At 46.0% G+C, this 20,603-nt stretch overlaps 1 protein-coding gene across 1 annotated transcript; it reads left to right on the forward strand.

Moving 5' to 3' along the window:
- Positions 1–3,153: 3,153 nt before the first annotated feature.
- On the forward strand, positions 3,154–13,709 carry Bmp2 (bone morphogenetic protein 2). The gene is made up of 3 exons (XM_006983970.3): positions 3,154–4,324; positions 5,461–5,810; positions 12,003–13,709. Exons 2-3 carry the CDS (start codon positions 5,468–5,470, stop codon positions 12,842–12,844), a joined length of 1,185 nt encoding a protein of 394 aa, XP_006984032.1. The 5' UTR covers positions 3,154–4,324; positions 5,461–5,467; the 3' UTR covers positions 12,845–13,709.
- The last annotated feature ends 6,894 nt before the right edge of the window (positions 13,710–20,603 follow it).

Genomic DNA, 20,603 nt, shown 5'->3' on the forward strand with positions numbered 1-20,603 from the left:
GCTTGACTCCCTTTTAAACAATTACTTCTGTTATTTTTTTGAGATTATAACTATACCATTTCCCTCTTTCTTTTATTTCCTCTAAACCCTGCCTCTTCACAGTCTAAGACAATAGCAAAACATTTTAATATCATTGGTCACAAATGCAAGTATATTGCTATATGGCAATTAAATAAGATTTGATGGCTGTCTAGAACAATGTGACTTGGCCAACCTGGCCTAGTTTGGCATACAAATCACCCCACCCATAATTCCTACTGTGTCTAATCAAACATTGAATAGGTGAGCCCTTGGTAGAGCAAATGCTACTCTTGGCTGTGGCTTCTGGTTCCTAGGAAAGAATCTCAACCAGGAGTGAGTAGGGCCAGGGCTGGGTGTCACACCAGTAACAAATGGTAGACAGGCTAAGAGGTTTCTCAGGGGAGTTGCCACGGGTTCCAATGGAATGACAATTACAAGGTAGTTGGATCATGTCACGCCTGCTGTGACCTTTACAATACATGGGGATCATTATTTTAATGTTAATTTGCATAATGGTCAGCCTAGCAGGAACAATGCTGAATGCTAATAGCTGCAGGATGCAATAAAATTAAACATTATCTGGGCTGAACTGCTAAAGGAAAAGTTGCCAAAGTATGACTCTATAAGTACTTAATTTCATCCCAGGTCGTGTCCACACACAATCAAATGAGGATTTCCGGTATCTCTTGAAAAACTGGCAAGAACTGACTAGAATAGCAGCAACCTCCTTTATGTAGAGTCCTTGCCAGTAGTCTGTGTTTTGATACAACTTGCCTGTCCCTTCTGAAGAATTTGGAATTGTGACTCTTGCCACATCTTCCCCCAGTACTCCCTGTCCCCTCTTACTCCTTACAAATTCGCTGACAGGTACACTAAATATGATAAACTTAGAGTTAATTCCACTTTCTGGACTGACAGATTCTGAGAGAAACGTTGTAAATAGTAAGATCAAGCCAGACCAGAAGGACTGAATGAATATTCTCAGAAGACGGATATTGTCCCCTGGGAGTATTAAGTAAGCTCCCAGCCTTAGCTGTGGATGGAAGGTGGCCGTCAGCACGGAGTGTGAAAAAGCAATAAATATCTGTATTGCTTCTTCTCTACTATTTCTGCTTTGTGGAAAGCAGACTGAACGTTACCATCCACTTTGGACTCCAAATCCTCCTTCATAGAATTCATTCAAACTGGATCCACTTCCCATGTGGCTGCACTCATTTCTACCACAAGAGGGCAGCCATCTCTAAAAAACAGCAGTTCTGCTTTTCTGAGAAATTGGGCCAAACTTGAGGAAAGTTTTTGGGAAAGGCTTTCAGCAGCAACCCCGGGATTGCACGCCATACAAAAGAAGAAGAAAACCCACCAGGCACCACCAAAGTGGAGCGACTGTCCTGAAGCATCCATTTCTCCTCAGAGTCTTGATTACTACGGGTGTCATAAATGGCTAAATTTCTACTTCTGGAGCTCTGAAGGCCCAAAGGCTGCAAGGCATTGTTGATGTCATCACCAGAGGTTTCATTTTCATCTTTTCTTGGGGTGGGTCCAACAGCTGTCGGCTTTCTCTTCCTCACTAAAGGCAACATTCCGATTGAAATCTCATATAGGTTAGGTTTGGGTTTGGGTTGCTTCTCCCGCCTCACTGATGACAGAAGCAATTGTTCACTTCTCAATTAAACTTGATAGGGAAGTGAGCGGTTTCAGAAGTGATCGGCACTTTGACTTAAGTGTCTGCGTAGAGTGTTGTATTGCTCGCTTGTTTTGGTGTCTCATGATTCAGAGTGACAACTTCTACAACACTTTTAAAAAAGCAACACAGTAGCAGATTCCCGAATCTCTCCCTCCCGTCCTTTAATTTTCTTAGGAGACAGTCTTCCTTCAAAATACCTTATTTGACCTTTCCAGCTCTAGAAACAGCCAGGGCCTCATTTCCCTCTGTGGGTTGCTAATCCGATTTAGGTGAGTGGAACCCTGAGTTATTTTAGCTCCCCAACTGAAAAGCTAATACACATGGATAATAGATTACTAAAGCCCCTGCTTCTGGCTTTTTTTTTTTTTTTTTTTTTTTCTTCTGCCTCTGCTTTGCAAACTTGAAAGATCTAGTTCAAAAGCCGATGTTACCAATCCGGTCTTCTACAAAAATATTCTGCCCTTGGCTTTGCAGGGTCATGTGGGCATCCAGGTGGTGGTATGCACGAAGGCTCTCGAAATTCTGGGAGAAGTGGAAAGAGTTCAAAAAGAATCCTGGCTCAGCAGCTTTGGGGACGTTCCAGCTGAGGAAAAGTGGCTTGGCCACAGCCAGAGTCTTGCTTCTGGAGACCTGGTGGAGCAGGGCCAGGCCGAAAATTCTAAGGTCTCAAACCGGAATTATCTTGTTACCTGCCTCTGTGGGTGGGGGTGAGGGTCGAGATAAATATCAAAAGTAGTGACGTGATTGCTTCTATCAAAAGAATCAACCCCCATTGTCCCCTCACATGGACACACACACACATACACACTACACAGGAGACATCCATTTTACGTTCGTATATCTATGTACAGAAACCTGTGCTTTCATTTGTATATTTTACATAAACAAATACATATAAAATATATGCATCTCTTTGCATTAGATGCACTCACGTGGGTGTGAATATATGCATGCATATTTATACAAATGTAATAATGCTCTCAATGTGTATCTGCTATTTCTTGACATTTTCTTCTCATCACTCAAAACACAGAAGTCTTTGCCCGAATCTCTGCCAAGATGTCTAATAACTTGTTAGTTCTTTTCTTCTTTTCAATGCTCTATTACCTAAAAACTTCAAACTCAAGTTGAATAACGGCCCAGTGGGGGACTCAGAGGCAACCAGAGCCTGGATCTGCCCTGGACGGGGCAGCCGTGAGCACAAGTCCAGGTCCCGAGGGTCGGCTTCACATTCGTCTAGGACCAGACCCTGAGCGGCCGCGCGCTCGCCCCGCCCCGCCCCACCGCGGCCGCCCCGCTGGGCGCGCCGTCCACACCCCTGCACGCCGCTCCCGCCCGCTCGGGGATCCCCGGCGCGCTGCGCCTGCAAAAGGGGGAGGTGTTCGGGCCGCGGCCGGGAGGGAGCCGGCAGGCGGCGTCCCCTTTAAAAGCCGCGAGCGCCGCGCCACGGCGCCTCCGCCGTCGCCGCCGGAGTCCTCGCCCCGCCGCGCTGAGCCGGGCTCGCGCTGCGCCCGCCGCTGCGCTTCCCACAGCCTGCCCGGGATAGGCAGCCCGGGACGTCGCCTCCCCAGCTGCCGCCGGTCACCGGACGCCCTCGGGGCGAGCGGCGCGCGGGTCACCCTTAGCTTCGAGGGACCGGCACGCCTCGGCTTGGAGCTCCTGACTGTGCGCGCCTGGCGCTGTGGCCTCGGCTGCCCGGGAGAAGCCGGAGCAGCAAACGACGCGAAGAGCCAAAGAGTCCGGAGCACAGCCGCGCCCGCAATGCCGGGCCACTCCATCCGGAGAGTGAGCGCCCGGGGCGCGTAGGCAGAGGAGTGATCGGACCCCAGGCTGCCACAAAAGACATTTGGCCTGAGGGCTCCGACCGCGAGGTCACCCGGTTTGGCGGCCCGGGACGCGGCTGAACTGGCTGGAGAATGCGCCCCAGGACGCCGGGGCGCCGCAGCCGTGCGGGCTCCGCTGGCGAGCGCTGATGGGGGTGCGCCAGAGTCAGGCTGAGGGATGCGGAGTGGCGGCCCGTCCGCCACCCAGATCTTCGCTGCACCCTTCTCCGGACCCGGCGACTCCCAGGATGGCTGCCCCGAGCCATGGGTCGCGGCCGAGCTAGCGCGGAGCGTCCGACCCTCGCCCGGAGACTCCCGGAGCCGGTCCCGCGCCCCACCAGCGCTGGTCCCTGAGGACGACGACAGCGGCAGCCTTGCCTCTGCCTTCCCTTCCCGTCCCGTCCCTGCCCCGCACTCCTCCCCCTGCTTGAGGCTGTGTGTCAGCACTTGGCTGGAGACTTCTTGAACTTGCCGGGAGAGTGACTTGGGCTCCCCACTTCGCGCCGGTGTCCTCGCCCCGGCGGATCCAGTCTTGCCGCCTCCAGCCCCGCGTCACCTCTCTGCTCCTCGGCCGGCTGGGTCCACCCCAAGACACCGTTCCCCACGGGGAGAGGGACGACGCGGCTGGCACCCAAAGAAGGAGGAGAAGACGAAGAAAGACAGCAGAATCTCGGTCCCTGCTCCAGGTCCCTCGGACAGAGTTTTTTTTTTTTTTTTTTTTTTTTTTTCCCATGTGGAGACTCTCTCAATGGACGTGCCCCCGAGTGCTTCTTAGACGGACTGCGGTCTCCTAAAGGTAGAGGACACACGGGCCGGGACCCGGGGCTGACGGGTGACACCGCGTTCCCGCCATGCGGCGCTGAGCGCCACGGAGGACCGGTTGGGTGGACGTAAACAGACCCTCTCCCGGTGCACGTGCAGCGAAGCCCTAGAGGAGTGAGGCATCCCAAACCCCAGACCCCTCTGCCCTGTCCACCTGGCCTGCTCTCTCCCGCCGGCCGTCCTTCTCCCCAATTTTCGGTATATTATTAGGTCTGTTAAAGACATAATGGCTTTACAAAAAAAAAAAAAAAAAAAAAGTTACAGAAATCCAGTGGATCTCACCCATTACTTGCAGACCAGCGCTTCGGGCACACGTTGGCCGTCCTTAAGTTACTCCTGAACCTAGCTAGAGTTTGTCCTAAGAACTAGGTCCATTATGGACGGTACTTAAAGTTGGGGTTCTCCGTGCGTGTTTGCTGTGAGGATGTGTCACAGTTTACACGTGCATTCATAGAAACTATCCATTTACATAATTGCGGGAAGGTGCATAGATGGGTTCCTTGACTGAACAGGGGTCTAGGGAAGAGGACAGAGTGTCCGGTGGGTCAACCCTGATGTTAGGGGCGTGGGCCACAACTTGCAAGTGGCGTCATAAATCTTGAGTTTAGCGATTACGAATCTACAAGTTAGATATATTCACCTACCAGGAAGTTCTATACAGCGCCTCTAAGGAAGTCACATGTGCGTTTGTGTCTGTTTAATGTGCAAATGAGCGCTGCAGAGTATAGGGTTTTTGTTTGTTTGTTTGTTTTGTTTTGTTTTAAGAGTTGCAGTGTGTCAGACTAACCAGTGGCTTTCCGGCTTCCTGACACCACCTTCCTAGCTGGTGTCACAAGAAAGGGTGACTGGTGGTCATTGACTTTTATTGAGCGTGAAGACCAAGCCCCAAGTGAGAAGTCCGATGTAGGCAGAGAATGGGATGAGGGGAGGAGAGAGCCAAGGGACTGGGGGTCCACCATCCTCTTGATCATCCGGGCTGTAGCCCTGGAGCATGACATGCCCGGATAGCATCCTGGAGAAGGCCAGCGAGCCCTATGGGAGCCGGGGCCGCGGGGGCGGGCGAAGGACTGGGCGGGGAACGTGGGTGACTCACGTCGGCCCTGTCCGCAGGTCGACCATGGTGGCCGGGACCCGCTGTCTTCTAGTGTTGCTGCTTCCCCAGGTCCTCCTGGGCGGCGCGGCCGGCCTCATTCCGGAGCTGGGCCGCAAGAAGTTCGCCGCGGCATCCGGCCGCCCCTTGTCCCGGCCTTCGGACGACGTCCTCAGCGAGTTTGAGTTGAGGCTGCTCAGCATGTTCGGCCTGAAGCAGAGACCCACCCCCAGCAAGGACGCCGTGGTGCCCCCCTACATGCTGGACTTGTACCGCCGGCACTCGGGCCAGCCAGGAGCGCCCGCCCCGGACCACCGGCTGGAGAGGGCAGCCAGCCGCGCCAACACCGTGCGCAGCTTCCACCACGAAGGTGAGCGGGTGGCGGGCGGCGGGGCGGGGACGGCGGGCGGGGACTCGGCGTGCAGCCCGGGCCTCCGCTAGCACAGCGGACGGCCCCTCTGCTTCTGTACCGTCCCCTCTGTGGCCCCGAGCCAGGGATTCCCCACTGGTGAGTCCGCACCCTTTTCCTGGCAGGTAGCCAGAAGACAGACTCCTCCCCCAAGCACTGGAGGGAAAACGGAGTGATGGGGATGAGGGGAAAAGGCTGGCTAGTCGCTAGTCAGCTAAACTGCGTGAACTCCACAGGAGAAAGCGGAGGGTTGGAGTTCCTTAAATCTGTCTGAAAGCTCAAGTCTGTGTCTTGTGTTCACACTGGGGTTTTAGGCTAGACAGAGCCAAGGGCAGAGTGTTCAGGGGTAGTACTAACAAACTAAAGCCCAGGGCCCCAAAGCTTTCAAATTTACTGTTGATCTGGGCCTAGTTTGAAAGATTTTGAATCCCTACCTAATCCCCGTGGGAGATCAATTCCACAATCAATCTTATTGTTTCCACAGTGACCTTCCCTTCTTGTGTTTAAATCTTAGTCTCCACGTGGAGACAAGACAAGCCTTCAGATAAAAGTGGTTTCTGCTACTGACTGCTACCTTCCTTATGCAAGGCAGTGGGGATTTTTTTTTTTTTACGATATGAATATGGCTTCCCAAGGTAGGGCATTTCTGTTTATTTCATCAGAAAGACATTCAGTGGGTTGGAAATGTCTTAGGGACCTACTGAAGTGTCTTGCACTGAAATTCTTGGAGCAGTTAAAAATCACCCCAGCTCAGTTCTGTGTGTGTCACTTTAAATGTGCTTTTGACTTAATGTATTCTACATCGAACATCAGTTCCTTCAAGTTCTAGAAGAATGTAGAGTTGTCTGACAGTGAGATGCAATTTATAGAACAGTAGGGAGCTAGGAGTGAAGTTCCCTTTTTAAAATTTTGCTTTGCCTTGCTGAGATGATAAATTCCAAGCGAAAATCTGTGCTCTGAAATGGTAGCCCAGGCCTACAACCCCTCCCCTCCCCGCCCCCAGCCCTCTCATAAGGGATGGCTTAAACTTTGAAAAATCTGGTTGATAGGAAAAAACTCCCACAGGTAGGTCACACAGCAAGAGATGGATCTTCCTTGAGGCAGCCACTCATTATGAAGGGTACTCTTAAATCCATCTCTTGCAACAGGTTTCTAAGGTGCTTTTTGGGAGCAGAACTCAGTTTGGAAAGATAGAGGGACCCCATCCTGGTCTCCGGGATCTGCCCACCTAGAGCAGGGAGACTCGGGTGTGTTCACCCCGTCCTGACCACCCTGAGGTGATTCTGGCCTAAGCTGATCTCTTCCAGTTGATATAGATTGGAAAGTTTTTGTAGGTCACACACACACACACACACACACACTCACAAGCACACACACACACACACAACCTAGCACGGCTGTTTTCTCTGCTGCCTCTAGCGATTCAGCACAAAAACCCATTTATTTGTATATTTATTTATTTACTAGTCCTTTCTGGCATGAAAACCATTCTTTATTTGTAAAAACCAAGTATGTACCTTATCTTGGTTTTAACTAAGCTAAGAGGATCGTTTAAGTCAATTAAAATCCAAAAATACAATTAAATGAAAGTTTCATCAGTAAAATCTGCATCTTCTCACTCACTCTTCCCTTGGAAGTGGCTTGATAGAAAGAAACACAGGCAAAGTCTTGTCTCTGTGTGTTATTTTAACTCGGTGTGCTTGAGTTCACAACAAAAATTTATATCTTTAGAAGAGATTTTCATGCATAAGACTGCACAGAAGTTATCAACTTGCCTAAAATAAACTTGCACTAACTTTATATCTTGGTGCACTTAGATATGTATTTTACTGTAAATTTCAAGAAAACCCATTCTTTCCCATCATCATCAGGTACACATGGCATTTTTGGAGACTGTTCATTGTCGAGTAACCTAGAGTTTGATTTTTATAAGCATCCTTGCTCCACTAAAAATTCTTAGAAAACCATGTGATAAGGCTGCTGGCTCAAGATCAGAAGTGAATTCATACACATTAATAGACACACATTTGGTAAAGAACCTTAAGGACCCTATTAAAGAATTACCTAGTGGGCTTCTTTGTGAGTTGTATTAGATGGCTGGGTGACATGGTATGACAAGATATACTATGATAGCCTTTCAACCAGTGGCAGATGCTTCCAGACAGTCTCCTGTTGAACATTGGACATGGATTTTATCCCGGAGAGGGCAGACTTTGCTGAATCCCCTCCACTCCCAGGTCACCGAAGACCTTCCTCAACTGGCTGCCCTTGAAAACAGTTTGAAATTGTTTTGACTACATTGGCACTACAGAGACCTCTTCTTCCCTGGCAGATCATTTACTGAAGGAGCTCACACTTGCCCTTCTGACAATGGAGAACAGAGTCTTCCTCTTTTGTCTGAAATAAATAAGTTATGTGGCCTGTGACTAAAGTTTTCAAAGAGGGAGAAATCCTGTTGGCAGAAGAGTAACTACCCAGAAAATACCCACAGGCTAGGACAACTCAAGGTACAGCTCTACCTTGCGATGGTGGAAGCATGGTCCAACATTCCAGTATGGGTTTGGACATGGACACCCAGGAATGCTCCTACCTAATACCTCTAGCTGTGCAGTGTGGTTACAAAGACCCTCTGGGTTTGCAGAAGTTCCTTGCTGCTGATGGTTTTGAGTGGGTCCTTTGGACCCCTCTTGACTCCTTTGCAGGCTGCTTTTGTCCTGTTGAGATGTGCCCGTGGGGTACGTCATCAGTCTTTAGAGAATCCCTCCAGGACCTGCAGGGGCACGGTCCTCCTGAAGGTGCTGTGCTCAGGGCAGCACAGGCCAAGTCGGGCTAGTGGCAACCACCAGCCCCTGCTTTCCTTTCCCTCCACTTCCTTTGGTGCCTTAAAAATGAAAACTCAATTCTGTGTACTTGAACTTTTCTTTCCCTCTATGATGCGGCATTTACTTTATCCTGTGCACAGTCACGTGTGGCCAAAGCCCCTTGCACCTTGTTGCAGGAGTGCGATGCAGCGGCTGATCTGGAGCAGCCTCAGGCTTTGTTGTTGTTTAGGTGGAGGAATGTTCTCTGTCCAAAAAGTGTTGCAAAATCCTCCAAGCTTAATGATAACTTTTGAGATAAAACTCACCCTACTTTAGGGCAAACAAGTAGCCACAGAAAGTAGGTTCCGAACAATGTCTGTGTGTCCCTTTTGGCTGGGTCATTTCACTTTTCTGTTTGTTTAGCTTTGTCTACATGTCCAAAGCGTAGCTGGACAATATCTTTTGATCCTCAGGACAAAACTCACTCTGCACTTAACATGATATCAGGTACCAATTCCCAATGATTTGGATTGCTGCTTGGTGATTTGACTTCTCTCCTCCATTAGACAATGCCTTCCAATGGCTAGAACTTGGACATTGCAGTAGACCCAAATGAACAGTTCTGTGATCTAAGGGAAGTCACAGAACCTCTCTGAATTCCCATCTGTTTCATTCACAAAAATGGGGATAATCATGGTTTTCCTCTAATGAGCTGAGTGTAAGATAGTTCATAGAAAGATGATGGCACCAGACTCAGCAAAAATAAATAGATAGGTAGGTAGGAAGGCAGATAGATAGATGATAGATAGATGATAGATAGATAGATAGATAGATAGATAGATAGATAGATAGATAGATAGATAGATAAACAACAAGAGAAAGAAAGAGCATTCAGCACTAATGTTTTATGGTGACATTTTAATGTCCTATTATCCCCTTTTCTAGGGAGTGGCCCCAGCCAAATTATTTTGAGGTAGATGAATAATCAACATAGTGTGGAACTTTAAATTGAGGGCTTTGTTTCTTGGAAAAAAAAAATAGAATGGCATTGCTGCCCCGTTTTCTTCCTTTTTTTTTTTTTTTACATTTTCTCATCTAATCATTCCTTCATTTGATTAAGAACTAGGAGGCTGATACTCAGGCTAAAGACAGCTAAGAATCTTGAAATCACTTAGCAAGTTCAGCTGATTCAACAAGGGATGTTTACAGAGAATTAACAGCTATTTCAGCCTCCAAAAAGTGTGCATTACCTACTCTGTATTTTCAGAACCCCAGGCTTGCTGTGATAATTTGTAGAGGTCTTTTCCTATAATTTACTTTATTTAAAAGAGATTTTCAATTTCCCGCCCTCAAGAAGAGGTTGCAACTTGTCCTCTGAAGGAGAAAAGGTGTTGTGTGTCCTGACCCTCCCTAGGCAGTTAGCCTCCTGTGTTGGGATTTTCTTTAAATTCTTGACTTCTGTGTATGACTTCAGTGAACAGTCACAGTAGATACCTTGGTATGAAGGATGGGATGGGGTCTTCCAAGGATTAGGCTAATAGAAATGCAGGTGGAAGCTTGGAGATAGGTCTTTCCCTTGTCATTAACACTGGGTAGTGCATCTTTCTCCTTTGTGAAGGTCGCTTATCTTGTGGATACTTCTTACCTCCCGAGTGACAGGCCGCAGGAAGTAGCCGTTTCTATGCTTCCAGTTGGAAGATGGCAATCTTGGCTTTATTTCTTAGGCAGATAGTATTCTGTGTTACTTCAATGACCTGTCTCCCCTATTTATCTTGGGGATTGCCTCTTTGTTCTTTTCCCCTTGTCATGTATGTGTGTCTGTATGCATGCATGTGTACTTAGGATTGTCACCTTTTCCTTCGTTGTGAATTGGGATTCAGGAATTTTGCTGCCATTTTTTTTTCTGTTGTTGACTGATGCAGCTGTTTGTGGTAACTGACCTTCATATTCTGTCTTTAAAGGAAGTAGTATGCACCTCGCTGTGCCAATGTCAGGAGAAGCCAGCGTGATTTGAGTTTGGGAGATGTTGCTACTGTTTTCCTTTTTCTATTGATGAAGTGCCTTAGGCAGAAACATTAGGGAGCCCAAGAATGGCAACGAAAGTGGCTTTTTACCAAAGAAGCTAAACACAGTCCTTCAGACTTCCTAGGAATGTCCTGGCCCTAAAGTACCATTAGCTGATAGTAGAGTTCAGAACATAAATGGGCCCCCAAAGGTATCATCAAGAACTTTTTGTCAAGCAGGTGCAAGAGGACTGTGAATGATAGCCAGCTGGCCTAGTATTCTTCATGTCAAAGAAGAAGAGCTTTAAAAGACTCCCCTGTTTGAGTCCCTGGCTGGCTGATGGCAGCCAGAATCCTTACTCATTGGCTAATACTAAGGCCTCTTCTAGAAAAGGTGCTTTACAAATCTGCTCCTTTGTCAATGTGCCCTTGAATATGAGAAACATCCTTCAAAACCTTGACACTGGAGTGGGGTCCATCAGCCTGCAGCCTCTCTTCCCTAAGAACTTAATGGAAATGCCAGCGCGCAGGCCCCTTCCCAGAAGAACTGATGTGCAGGCCAGAGTCTGGGATCTGCTGTGCCGACACAGGGGTCATTTTGAATGAGGATGAGATGGAGATGAGAGGACAGGCAGTTGGGAGCCATTTCTCCTGAAATTCTTCATCGCTAATTACTACAGTGTCTTAGTGCCACCCAGACCTTTGTCTCTCGAGCTCGGAGCAAAATGGCAGGGTGTGCTTACCAAAATGTCATCATTGATGTTGAGTTTGAGTCTTTAATTAGGAGACTAAAATCTGTATATTGAGATTTGTAAATCATCTAAATTGTAGAGTAATGTTTTCAAATGCCGCTTAAGGAATTGACATTAAAGCTCGTTTTCTTAGTTAAGAAATGCAATAATTTCCTCAACCCCTCAGTCATTAGCCCTCTACTAACTATAGTGCTTGGACTTTTTTTCCCCCTTAAAGTCTGTCTGTGAATTCCAGAGAAGTGTTTCACTCTTTCCTCCATTATTATAGCTACCTAGGAGCTATGTTCACATATTGGATTAAACGCATAGCAGTCACAAAGTTAATGTGACCATATAGAAAAAGGAAAAGGAGACTCCATTTTCACTTCAGAGATGACATATTTTTATTTCTTTTATAGTGTTGAGCATTAAACCCAGGGCCAAGGAGTGGAGGCAAACACTGTACCTCTAGCCCTGACATTTTTACTTTCTGGTTGCAAACTTTTATGTAGTTTAACTCAAACTGTGCATTGAGGTTTTAAACTTTTCATAAGGAAGTAAATTACCATTGGCTCTCTTACTGAATGCTCTCCTTTTTCTCTCCACTTTGATCATTAGAAGCCATTGAAGAACTACCAGAAATGAGTGGTAAAACAGCCCGCCGCTTCTTCTTCAACTTGAGTTCTGTCCCCACTGAAGAGTTCATCACGTCTGCAGAACTCCAGATCTTTCGGGAACAGATACAGGAAACTTTGGGAAACAGTAGTTTCCAGCACCGAATTAATATTTATGAAATTATAAAGCCGGCAGCAGCCAGCTTGAGATTTCCTGTGACCAGACTATTGGACACCAGGTTAGTGAATCAGAACACAAGTCAGTGGGAGAGCTTTGATGTCACCCCAGCTGTGATGCGGTGGACTGCACAGGGACACACCAACCATGGCTTTGTGGTGGAAGTGGCCCATTTAGAGGAGAAACCAGGCGTCTCCAAGAGACACGTGAGGATTAGCAGGTCTTTGCACCCAGATGAGCACAGCTGGTCACAGATAAGGCCATTGCTAGTGACTTTTGGCCATGATGGAAAAGGACATCCACTCCACAGAAGAGAAAAGCGTCAAGCCAAACACAAACAGCGGAAACGCCTCAAGTCCAGCTGCAAGAGACACCCTTTGTATGTGGACTTCAGCGATGTGGGCTGGAATGACTGGATCGTGGCCCCTCCGGGCTACCATGCCTTTTACTGCCACGGGGAATGCCCTTTTCCCCTGGCTGACCACCTGAACTCCACTAACCATGCCATTGTGCAGACGCTGGTGAACTCTGTGAATTCCAAGATCCCTAAGGCGTGCTGTGTTCCCACAGAGCTCAGCGCAATCTCCATGTTGTACCTAGATGAGAACGAGAAGGTCGTGCTCAAAAACTATCAGGACATGGTTGTGGAAGGTTGCGGGTGTCGTTAGCACAGCATAAATAAATAAATAAATATATATATATATTTTAGAAAAAAAAAAAACCTACTCTCCCCACCCCCCAAAACCAGCTGACACTTTAATATTTCCCAATGAAGACTTTATTTATGGAATGGAATGGAAAAAAAAAACACAGCTATTTTGAAAATATATTTATATCTACGAAAAGAAGTTGGGAAAACAAATATTTTAATCAGAGAATTATTCCTTAAAGATTTAAAATGTATTTAGTTGTACATTTTATATGGGTTTAACTCCAGCACATGAAGTATAATGGTCAGAGTTATTTTGTATTTATTTACTATTATAACCACTTTTTAGGAAAAAAAATAGTTAATTTGTATTTATATGTAATCGAAAGAGATATCGGGTTTGTATATAATTTTCCAAAAAAAAAAAAAACCTGTAGTTGTTTTTCAGTTGTGTGTATTTAAGATGCGAAGTCTACATGGAAGGTTCCTGGGCAAAGTGCTCGCACGTTTGCTTTTGTTTCCTGCAGCACTACTGTTAAGTTCACAAGTTCAAGTCCAAAAAAAAAGTGGATAATCCACTCTGCTGACTTTCAAGATTATTATATTATTCAATTCTCAGGAATGTTGCAGAGTGGTTGTCCAATCCGTGAGAACTTTCATTCTTATTAGGGGGAATATTTGGATAAGAACCAGACATTACTGATCTGATAGAAAAAGCTCTCCTTGCAGAAAGAATAAAGCAGGACCAGTGGAAATAATTAGGAAAACTGTGACCATGTCGGGAAATGATTATGGCGTCTTGTTCTTTCCTAAACCTATGATCCCTTCCAGGGGGCTGATCTGGCCAAAGTATGAAATAAAATATAATATTTCTTCTTTATTAACATCGTGGTCATATATATGTACACTTGATTATTTTGTGGCCCTCCTAAAGAAGTGGAAATTGATTTGTATTTTGTGTTTACCCCATCATCAAGCTCTTTATTCTCCAAAGTATCCAATTTTCTACATTTGCCCAACACTCAGCAACATTGAACACGTCTTGTTTTCTTCCTACAACCTGTTCTCTGACCTATCAGCTTGCTTTTCTTTCCAGGGATGTGTGTTTGAACACATTTCTCCAAATGTTAAACCTATTTCTGATAATAAATATCAAAAACTCTGGCATTTCATCCTATACAATCCAACCCATGAGAGCAAATAGTATATTTAAGTGTTCATGGTGTCGACCCGTGTTTGCACTTTCATTTCTGAAGCGACTGATGTAAAGGGGGTGGGAGGATGACTTCAATGGTTGGAGAATTCCAATCAAGCCCCATCTGCACCAAAGGACTTACCGACGTGTTAGTGGTTTTCAGAGGAGCAGGAAAACACGTGAGAGGAAGCCAATCCCTAAAACAAAGCAAAGCTTGCAGGTCCCTAGGTAAAGTCCCAGAGATGATCTCCCATGCAACGGAGGCCACAGTGCCAAGAAATAAGACAGAGTGTCTGATCAGCTTCTGCAAAGACATCTTCTGCCAACTGGCCAGCCGCCCAAACAGAGTGAAGTCAAATGCAGCCCTGGCAAATGAACCCTCCGCGGGGCAGAGCTTCAGCACTCAGGTTGGAGGTGAAACCTAGGCAGGGCTTTGTGGCTACGTTTGCAGACTGGGGAATCCACAGTGCTAGTTGACTGGCAGTGTTTCTGGTCAGTTTCCAGAATGTGTGTCCTCCTGTAGTCCATCATCACGGCTGAAGCCTAGTTCTTACCTCTTTTCCCATCCCCTGCCTTAGAACGGAATCAGAAAGCAGTGTACTTACAATGGGAGGGGCTGCTTTGTCAAATTCTTCTCAAGTATTAACATGGGATGACCTTGAGCACACCTCCCATCGGAGGCTTTGAGCTTCTGGAGATCTCGTTTGGAATGAATATTCTCGTTAGCTTTTGCAAGCATTCTTCCTCATCCCTTTTTGCTGTTGCTTTTGCGAAGGCAGAAACCATTAGACCCAAGTATGGCTAGCCAAGTCCTCCTTGTCTTTCAGTCATTCTTCGCTGTTTCTTGCCATGTGTACTGGTAACAAACTACAGCTTTAACATCTTCAAAAGAAGGAACCATGTTTTTCCGTGTGTCTCCAAATTCTCCAGATAGGTGTGGGAGTATTTGAGAAGGAATCCATCTTCTGGCAGGTCTATCCTTTGCATGTTTTCTCCTTCATTGGTTCTGATTTTCTTGGCTAAAATTACTTGCAGAACAGCAGGTCCCCTGGGATGCCTATGTCTATACATATCTATGTATATATGTATATAGTGTGTATGTGTTCTAATTTATGCATATACATACATGAAGATAATATATGTTACATATGTGGATGGTGAAGTTTTCAGTTTCCATTAAGGTTCAGAGGTTTCCAATAAATGGAGCTATGCCATTCTTACGCAACCTGAGTGGTTCAGGTTTTCCCTCTAGTTTTTTTAGGATGGGGAAAATTCATCCCTACAGTCAAAGATGCATCAAATCACTGAGCTAATGTCTATTCAGTTGCTATTGCGATACTGATTCATCGGGTACTAATATGCCATGCTCCCCCTCTTTGACAGAGAGGCCAAAGGAACAGAGCTTTGCAGTAAAGAATGGTTAAAGTAAAAGAGAAAAAGGTGTGTGGGGGGGAGGGTATAAACTGGCAATCTGAGGACATCACAACACCCAGACTCTCGTCCCTCTCCGTTTTGTATCTTGCAGGGGAAAGGACAGGTAGGGTGAGATTAGGGGGAGGCACACACATCTGCTCTACTCAGGTAAATTGCATTTCTTCTTTCCTTCACCATGCTGACATAAATTACAGCCTTATGACATTCTCTAGGGCAGAATTTTCTGACCAGTTCCTTGCCCTACAAACTTCAAAGTGAATCTCTACCTAACTTGCGGGGCCTAAGTTCTAAATAAAACTTGTTAGATTTTAACATTCACCTCAATCATCAGTAATGCCTTGAGGGAAATCAAACCTTGATGTCTATACGGCCTCCATGGAGTCATGCTACTTTATGAATCTCGCCCCAGTGCTCTGGGTGGGGCCGCAGGTCCTGAATTCCTAATGAACTCCCAGGTGAAACCAGAGGACTACAGTTTGAGTGGCAAGATTCTGTTGACGGTTCTTTCTATCAGAGCTACAGAAGCTGGATCAAGCGTAGCCCCTTCGATCAAAAGCCGCATGTAAATGGAAAGAAACAGAATGCAAAGCTGCTTTGTGTGGCATCCGAAATAGTGCCCTGTGTATTTTTTCAAAGACATTCTTTCCCCTACAAGATGACTGGCAATCTTGTGTTCTAGCCACTCTTAGACATGAAAACACTTGGTTGCTTATCTTGTAAAATCTGCTCTGCTTGCTTGCTTGGGCATGCTGGAGTCAGTTTAGTCAAATACGTGTCAGTACATCTATATGTATGGGGGAGCAGGTGCAAGCCCTTAAAAATGTACTTTCAAAAACTTTTAACACTTAAGACAGTGCACTGAGCTGATCCTGTGTGATCTTAGTGCCAAGCAACTGAGTTAAAGGGCTCTCTTTGAAGGCAGCGGGTGGATGTCATGCAGTTGAAGCATTTGTTTATACAAAATGATGCTGGATTTTTTTTTCCTAAGTTATAAGACAGTGCGCTGTATAACTTCACTGAGCCTAGAGTGTGGTGCAAGACTCCAAAGCTGGTATCTGAGGTTTGATCTAATGGAAGTTGGAATTTTCTAGGCTGCATTTGGCTTGGAATGAAGTGCTTACATGAATGGGCTTAAGCTAGGAAAAAAACAAAAAAAGAAGTGGGTTTCCCTGTGCAAAGAGGCTCAACATGGAAATAACTTCCTGTCTTTGCTTGGCGTTGGCACCTCTTATTAGCAGAATGCCCTTTGGGGACTGGGGGGAGTTTGTGAATCACCTTACTCAACTCGGAAGACCTTTTGACAAGCAACTCAGATCTGAGCATTAAAGAAATGTTGGGATGCATAAATTCTTAATCTCAACCAGTCTTTAGTTGTGTAAGTCTCTCTCTCTCTCTCTCTCTCTCTCTCTCTCTCTCTCTCTCTCTCTCTCTCTCTCTCTCTCTCTCACACACACACACACACACACACACACACACACACACACACCACATGCATGCACATCTCGGAGAGAAATTGTAATATGTTCCTCTCTGGAGTCTGACTGCTGAGAGTAGAGCATCTCTTTCTTCCCTGACGGGTTTATCATTTTGTTTAGGTCTCTACATTCTGAATTGAGTCCCTCTGAGGTGCTATACCAGACGCTGACTTTAACAGCACTTAAAAGCTCATGTTTGCCTGTGTGCTGGGCCCCACGCCAGGGCATTGCCGGGAGTCCATTACTGCTGCAGTCCATTCTGATGAGGAGGTCTCCCAGCAAAGCCCTGGTCTGCTCACAGCTTCCCTCATAAGGCGCAGGAACTCATCTGGACCAAATTTACCCTGGAACTGCTTGGCCACAACACTATGAGAGAATAATTATTGAACTATTTTACTGTACAACTATTTCCAAATTGTTGATTTTTTATTGATTTCAGGAGGCAAGCTAATTGCCCCATGGCAACTTGATGTTAACATTTAATGAAGATCAGGAAACAGAGTTTATGAAAAGCGTTTGTATAGTGACTGCAAAGCTTCAAGAACTGTTTTACACTTCCTGACGGTGCTGGGCCTCGCTTAATGGTTTGTTTTTATTGCTTAAGAGTGTAAACCTTGCTTTAGCCCAGTGTGTGGAAACTATACCCTCATCCCGAATTGCACATTTTCTTGTTGCCTTCGCCTTGCTCCCCTCCCAGAGTCCTCTCCTGCCACATACACTCCAGACTTCCTCTGCTGTGTATGCAGGCAAGTTTCTATCTTAGACACTGATGATACCATACATGCACATGTGTGCACACCGCCTCATGAACTGGATGTGTTGCTTCACTGTGTTTGGGTGGAGTTTCTGTTCTGCACTTGGTTGCTAGACAACCAAGCAGACAAAATTTAGCGATTCAAAAGGCATTTTTAAAGATGCCAAATTTGGGCGGCTGAACTCTTTTATCTCCTCTTTATGTGAAAGGTGCAGGTTTCTTACGAAGATCCCCTTGCCTTTTGCTGCAGCGATGGCTGACTGGTAGAACTGTGTGTGTGTGTGTGTTTGTGTGTGTGTGTGTGTGTGTGTGCGCGCGCGCGCGCGCGTGCGTGCACACGTACACACACGGCAATGTCTAGGTGTTTGTAGGTGCATGTACACATGTGTGCACGCACATCTATGTGGAGGCCAGAGGTTAACATCCAGTGTTCCTCTCAATAGCTCTGGGCTTTGGTTTTTGAGAAAAGACCTCTCACTGAACCTGGTTTGTATCAGTTTAGCTAGGCTGCCTGCCAGCCAGCCTCGGGGATCCTCCTGCCTCCACCCCTGCGCACCCCCAGCATTGGGACTACAGACACATGGCCCACCATGCCCAGCTAGTCGTTGCTGTGGGTGCTGAAGATCCGGATGCAGCTGCTCATGTTTGTGCAGAAAGCAGTTTATTGACTGGGCCATCTCTCTAACCCAGAAGAGTGCTTTGAATTCTGGCTCTACAGGATTGTCTGTCCGAGAGCTTTCCTAACTGGTGTTCCCATTTGCTGGAACTCACTTCCCACCTGGAACCTAACTTGGTTTCCAAGGGTGTGTTTCAAATCACTAATAACGTTGAGTTACAGCTCCAAGCCCCGATTGTTTCAAAGTAAAGGAAAGATTCCTTTCTGAGGCAATGGTCGGAAGCACAGGGCCTGGGTGTGGAGTGCAGTGTCTCCAGGAAGCCACCCCAAGCTTTCTTCTGGTAGATAGTATTGAAAATCTTTCCTAAAACCGTCGTGAGGGCCTAATTTTAAATCAAAGTCATTTTCTGATTTCTGTAACATGCTCCAGGAGCATGTTGTAAAATCCGGATCTTTATAGATCAGCCAAGTTGGACTTGTGTTCACAAGTTCACTCACATGCGCACACAGTTGGCAGCTGACGGGCTCCACGCTGAGATCTTTCTTCCTCCTCTACCCTCTGACATGCCGCTGCTGCTCTGGCTCCTCTCTTTGTGGGGTTCCCTGGGCTGGAATGCAGTCAAATCCATGGAAAACTTTAACCACTTTCCTGATTCGTTTACAGGCAGGATTTCCTGGCACGAGGATCAAGGAAGGAGGACTGAGGTTGGTTCATCCCAAACTGGCTTGGCAATTAGATTCATTTGAAGGCCATCTGGCCGGTACAGAGAACTTTGACAAACTAGTCTCTGATAGAGAAACCTCACCATCTGACTGAAGAATTATCCAATCTCTTGATTTCTCCAATAAGCCTGCAGTTTTCTAAGGCACACATCAGTATGAAAAGTGATCATGCTTATGCACTGAGGGCCTGGAATGAGCTGGGCAGCGAAGAACAGCAATCCATAGGAGAGCAATAAATGAAAATAGAAATAACAGTCTTAGGTGAAAACTCCCATCAGCCAACATTTCCTAATTTCGTCAGGCTGGACAGTAGAAAATGGGAAGGATCGTATAAACTTAGCAACTTTTATGGTGTAAATATAAATACATATGTATATATACTTCAAGTATATTGCATGCATATTTACATATTCATGATTAATGCAAATTACCAGAGTGGACCCATTCTAAATGGCATCCCAGTGCAGGACCACCTCTGTGATGCTGGTGGCATCTTGTTTTTCTGTGTAGAGAAGGTCTCAGAAGTTACTTTAAAGAGTTTCCTCTTCGTTAAACTACAAATAAAGAACAGTTCTCAATAAATAGAGAACTGCAGTGAAACACAGTGAAATTTAAGATGCAAACAAAGAGTTATTCAAAGAAGAAGTTAACATGAAGATTTAAACTGCTGGTCAGCGCTATGAAAACATGGATGTCGTTTAATTATTATGATTTTTCCCAATTACTCTAATGATGGTGCTGATGTCTCCTCATTTGGATTACATTGGAATGAAGATTCTTGGAGGAAGAATATATGCACCATTCTAAATACATAAAAAACCCATACACCAGATTGTATCGTGTTTCTCATCAATTAGATCACAGACACAGAGCATCTTGGTTTACTATTTGTTTGGTTATCCAGCCTTGTTTGCCTCATGAATGCATCCACTGATACGCCTCTGTCTCCTTGTTATTTCCCCTGGCTTATCTTTTCCCCTAGAAATGCTTTAGGGTTACTCACAGCTAGTTCTATGTTTGAGTTTTCATTAGTCTTAGCTGCAATCTGTAGGAAAGAAAGAAAGGAAGGAAGGAAGGAAGGAAGGAAGGAAGGAAGGAAGGAAGGAAGGAAGGAAGGAAGGAAGGAAGGATACGAGGTCTAAATTCCTTTTGCCAGAAACAGCTACCCAAAAGCAAAATATACTCTTGACTGATACACAAGCTTCGGGTATGACATTTTGCAGAAATACGTTAATAGTTGGCTGCCATGTCAGATCATGAGTGAGCTCCTGTACTCCCTTGCTCTCTGTTAAGAGTACCCTTCATGCTTCTCGAGCACTTTAATAAGATATGGTCAGACTGAAGCCAAGATGATGGAAGGGTGGTCTTTGTACCCCTGTAACTCTCAATCATTGGTACACTTGCAGGTTCACAAAGGTCCTTTTTAAGACTGTGGCATGACAGAGCAGAGGATGTTGCTGGATGACCTTACAACACATTTTGGTCCATTCTCACAGCACGACAGAAGGCATGCGTATCCAGAGGGTTCCCATACCAGAGCTATCAAGGGTCAGACACTGCAAGTGTAACACTGTTATTAAT

The sequence above is a fragment of the Peromyscus maniculatus genome, chromosome 4 (genome assembly GCF_049852395.1).
Source record: "Peromyscus maniculatus bairdii isolate BWxNUB_F1_BW_parent chromosome 4, HU_Pman_BW_mat_3.1, whole genome shotgun sequence".
NCBI lineage: Eukaryota > Metazoa > Chordata > Mammalia > Rodentia > Cricetidae > Peromyscus > Peromyscus maniculatus.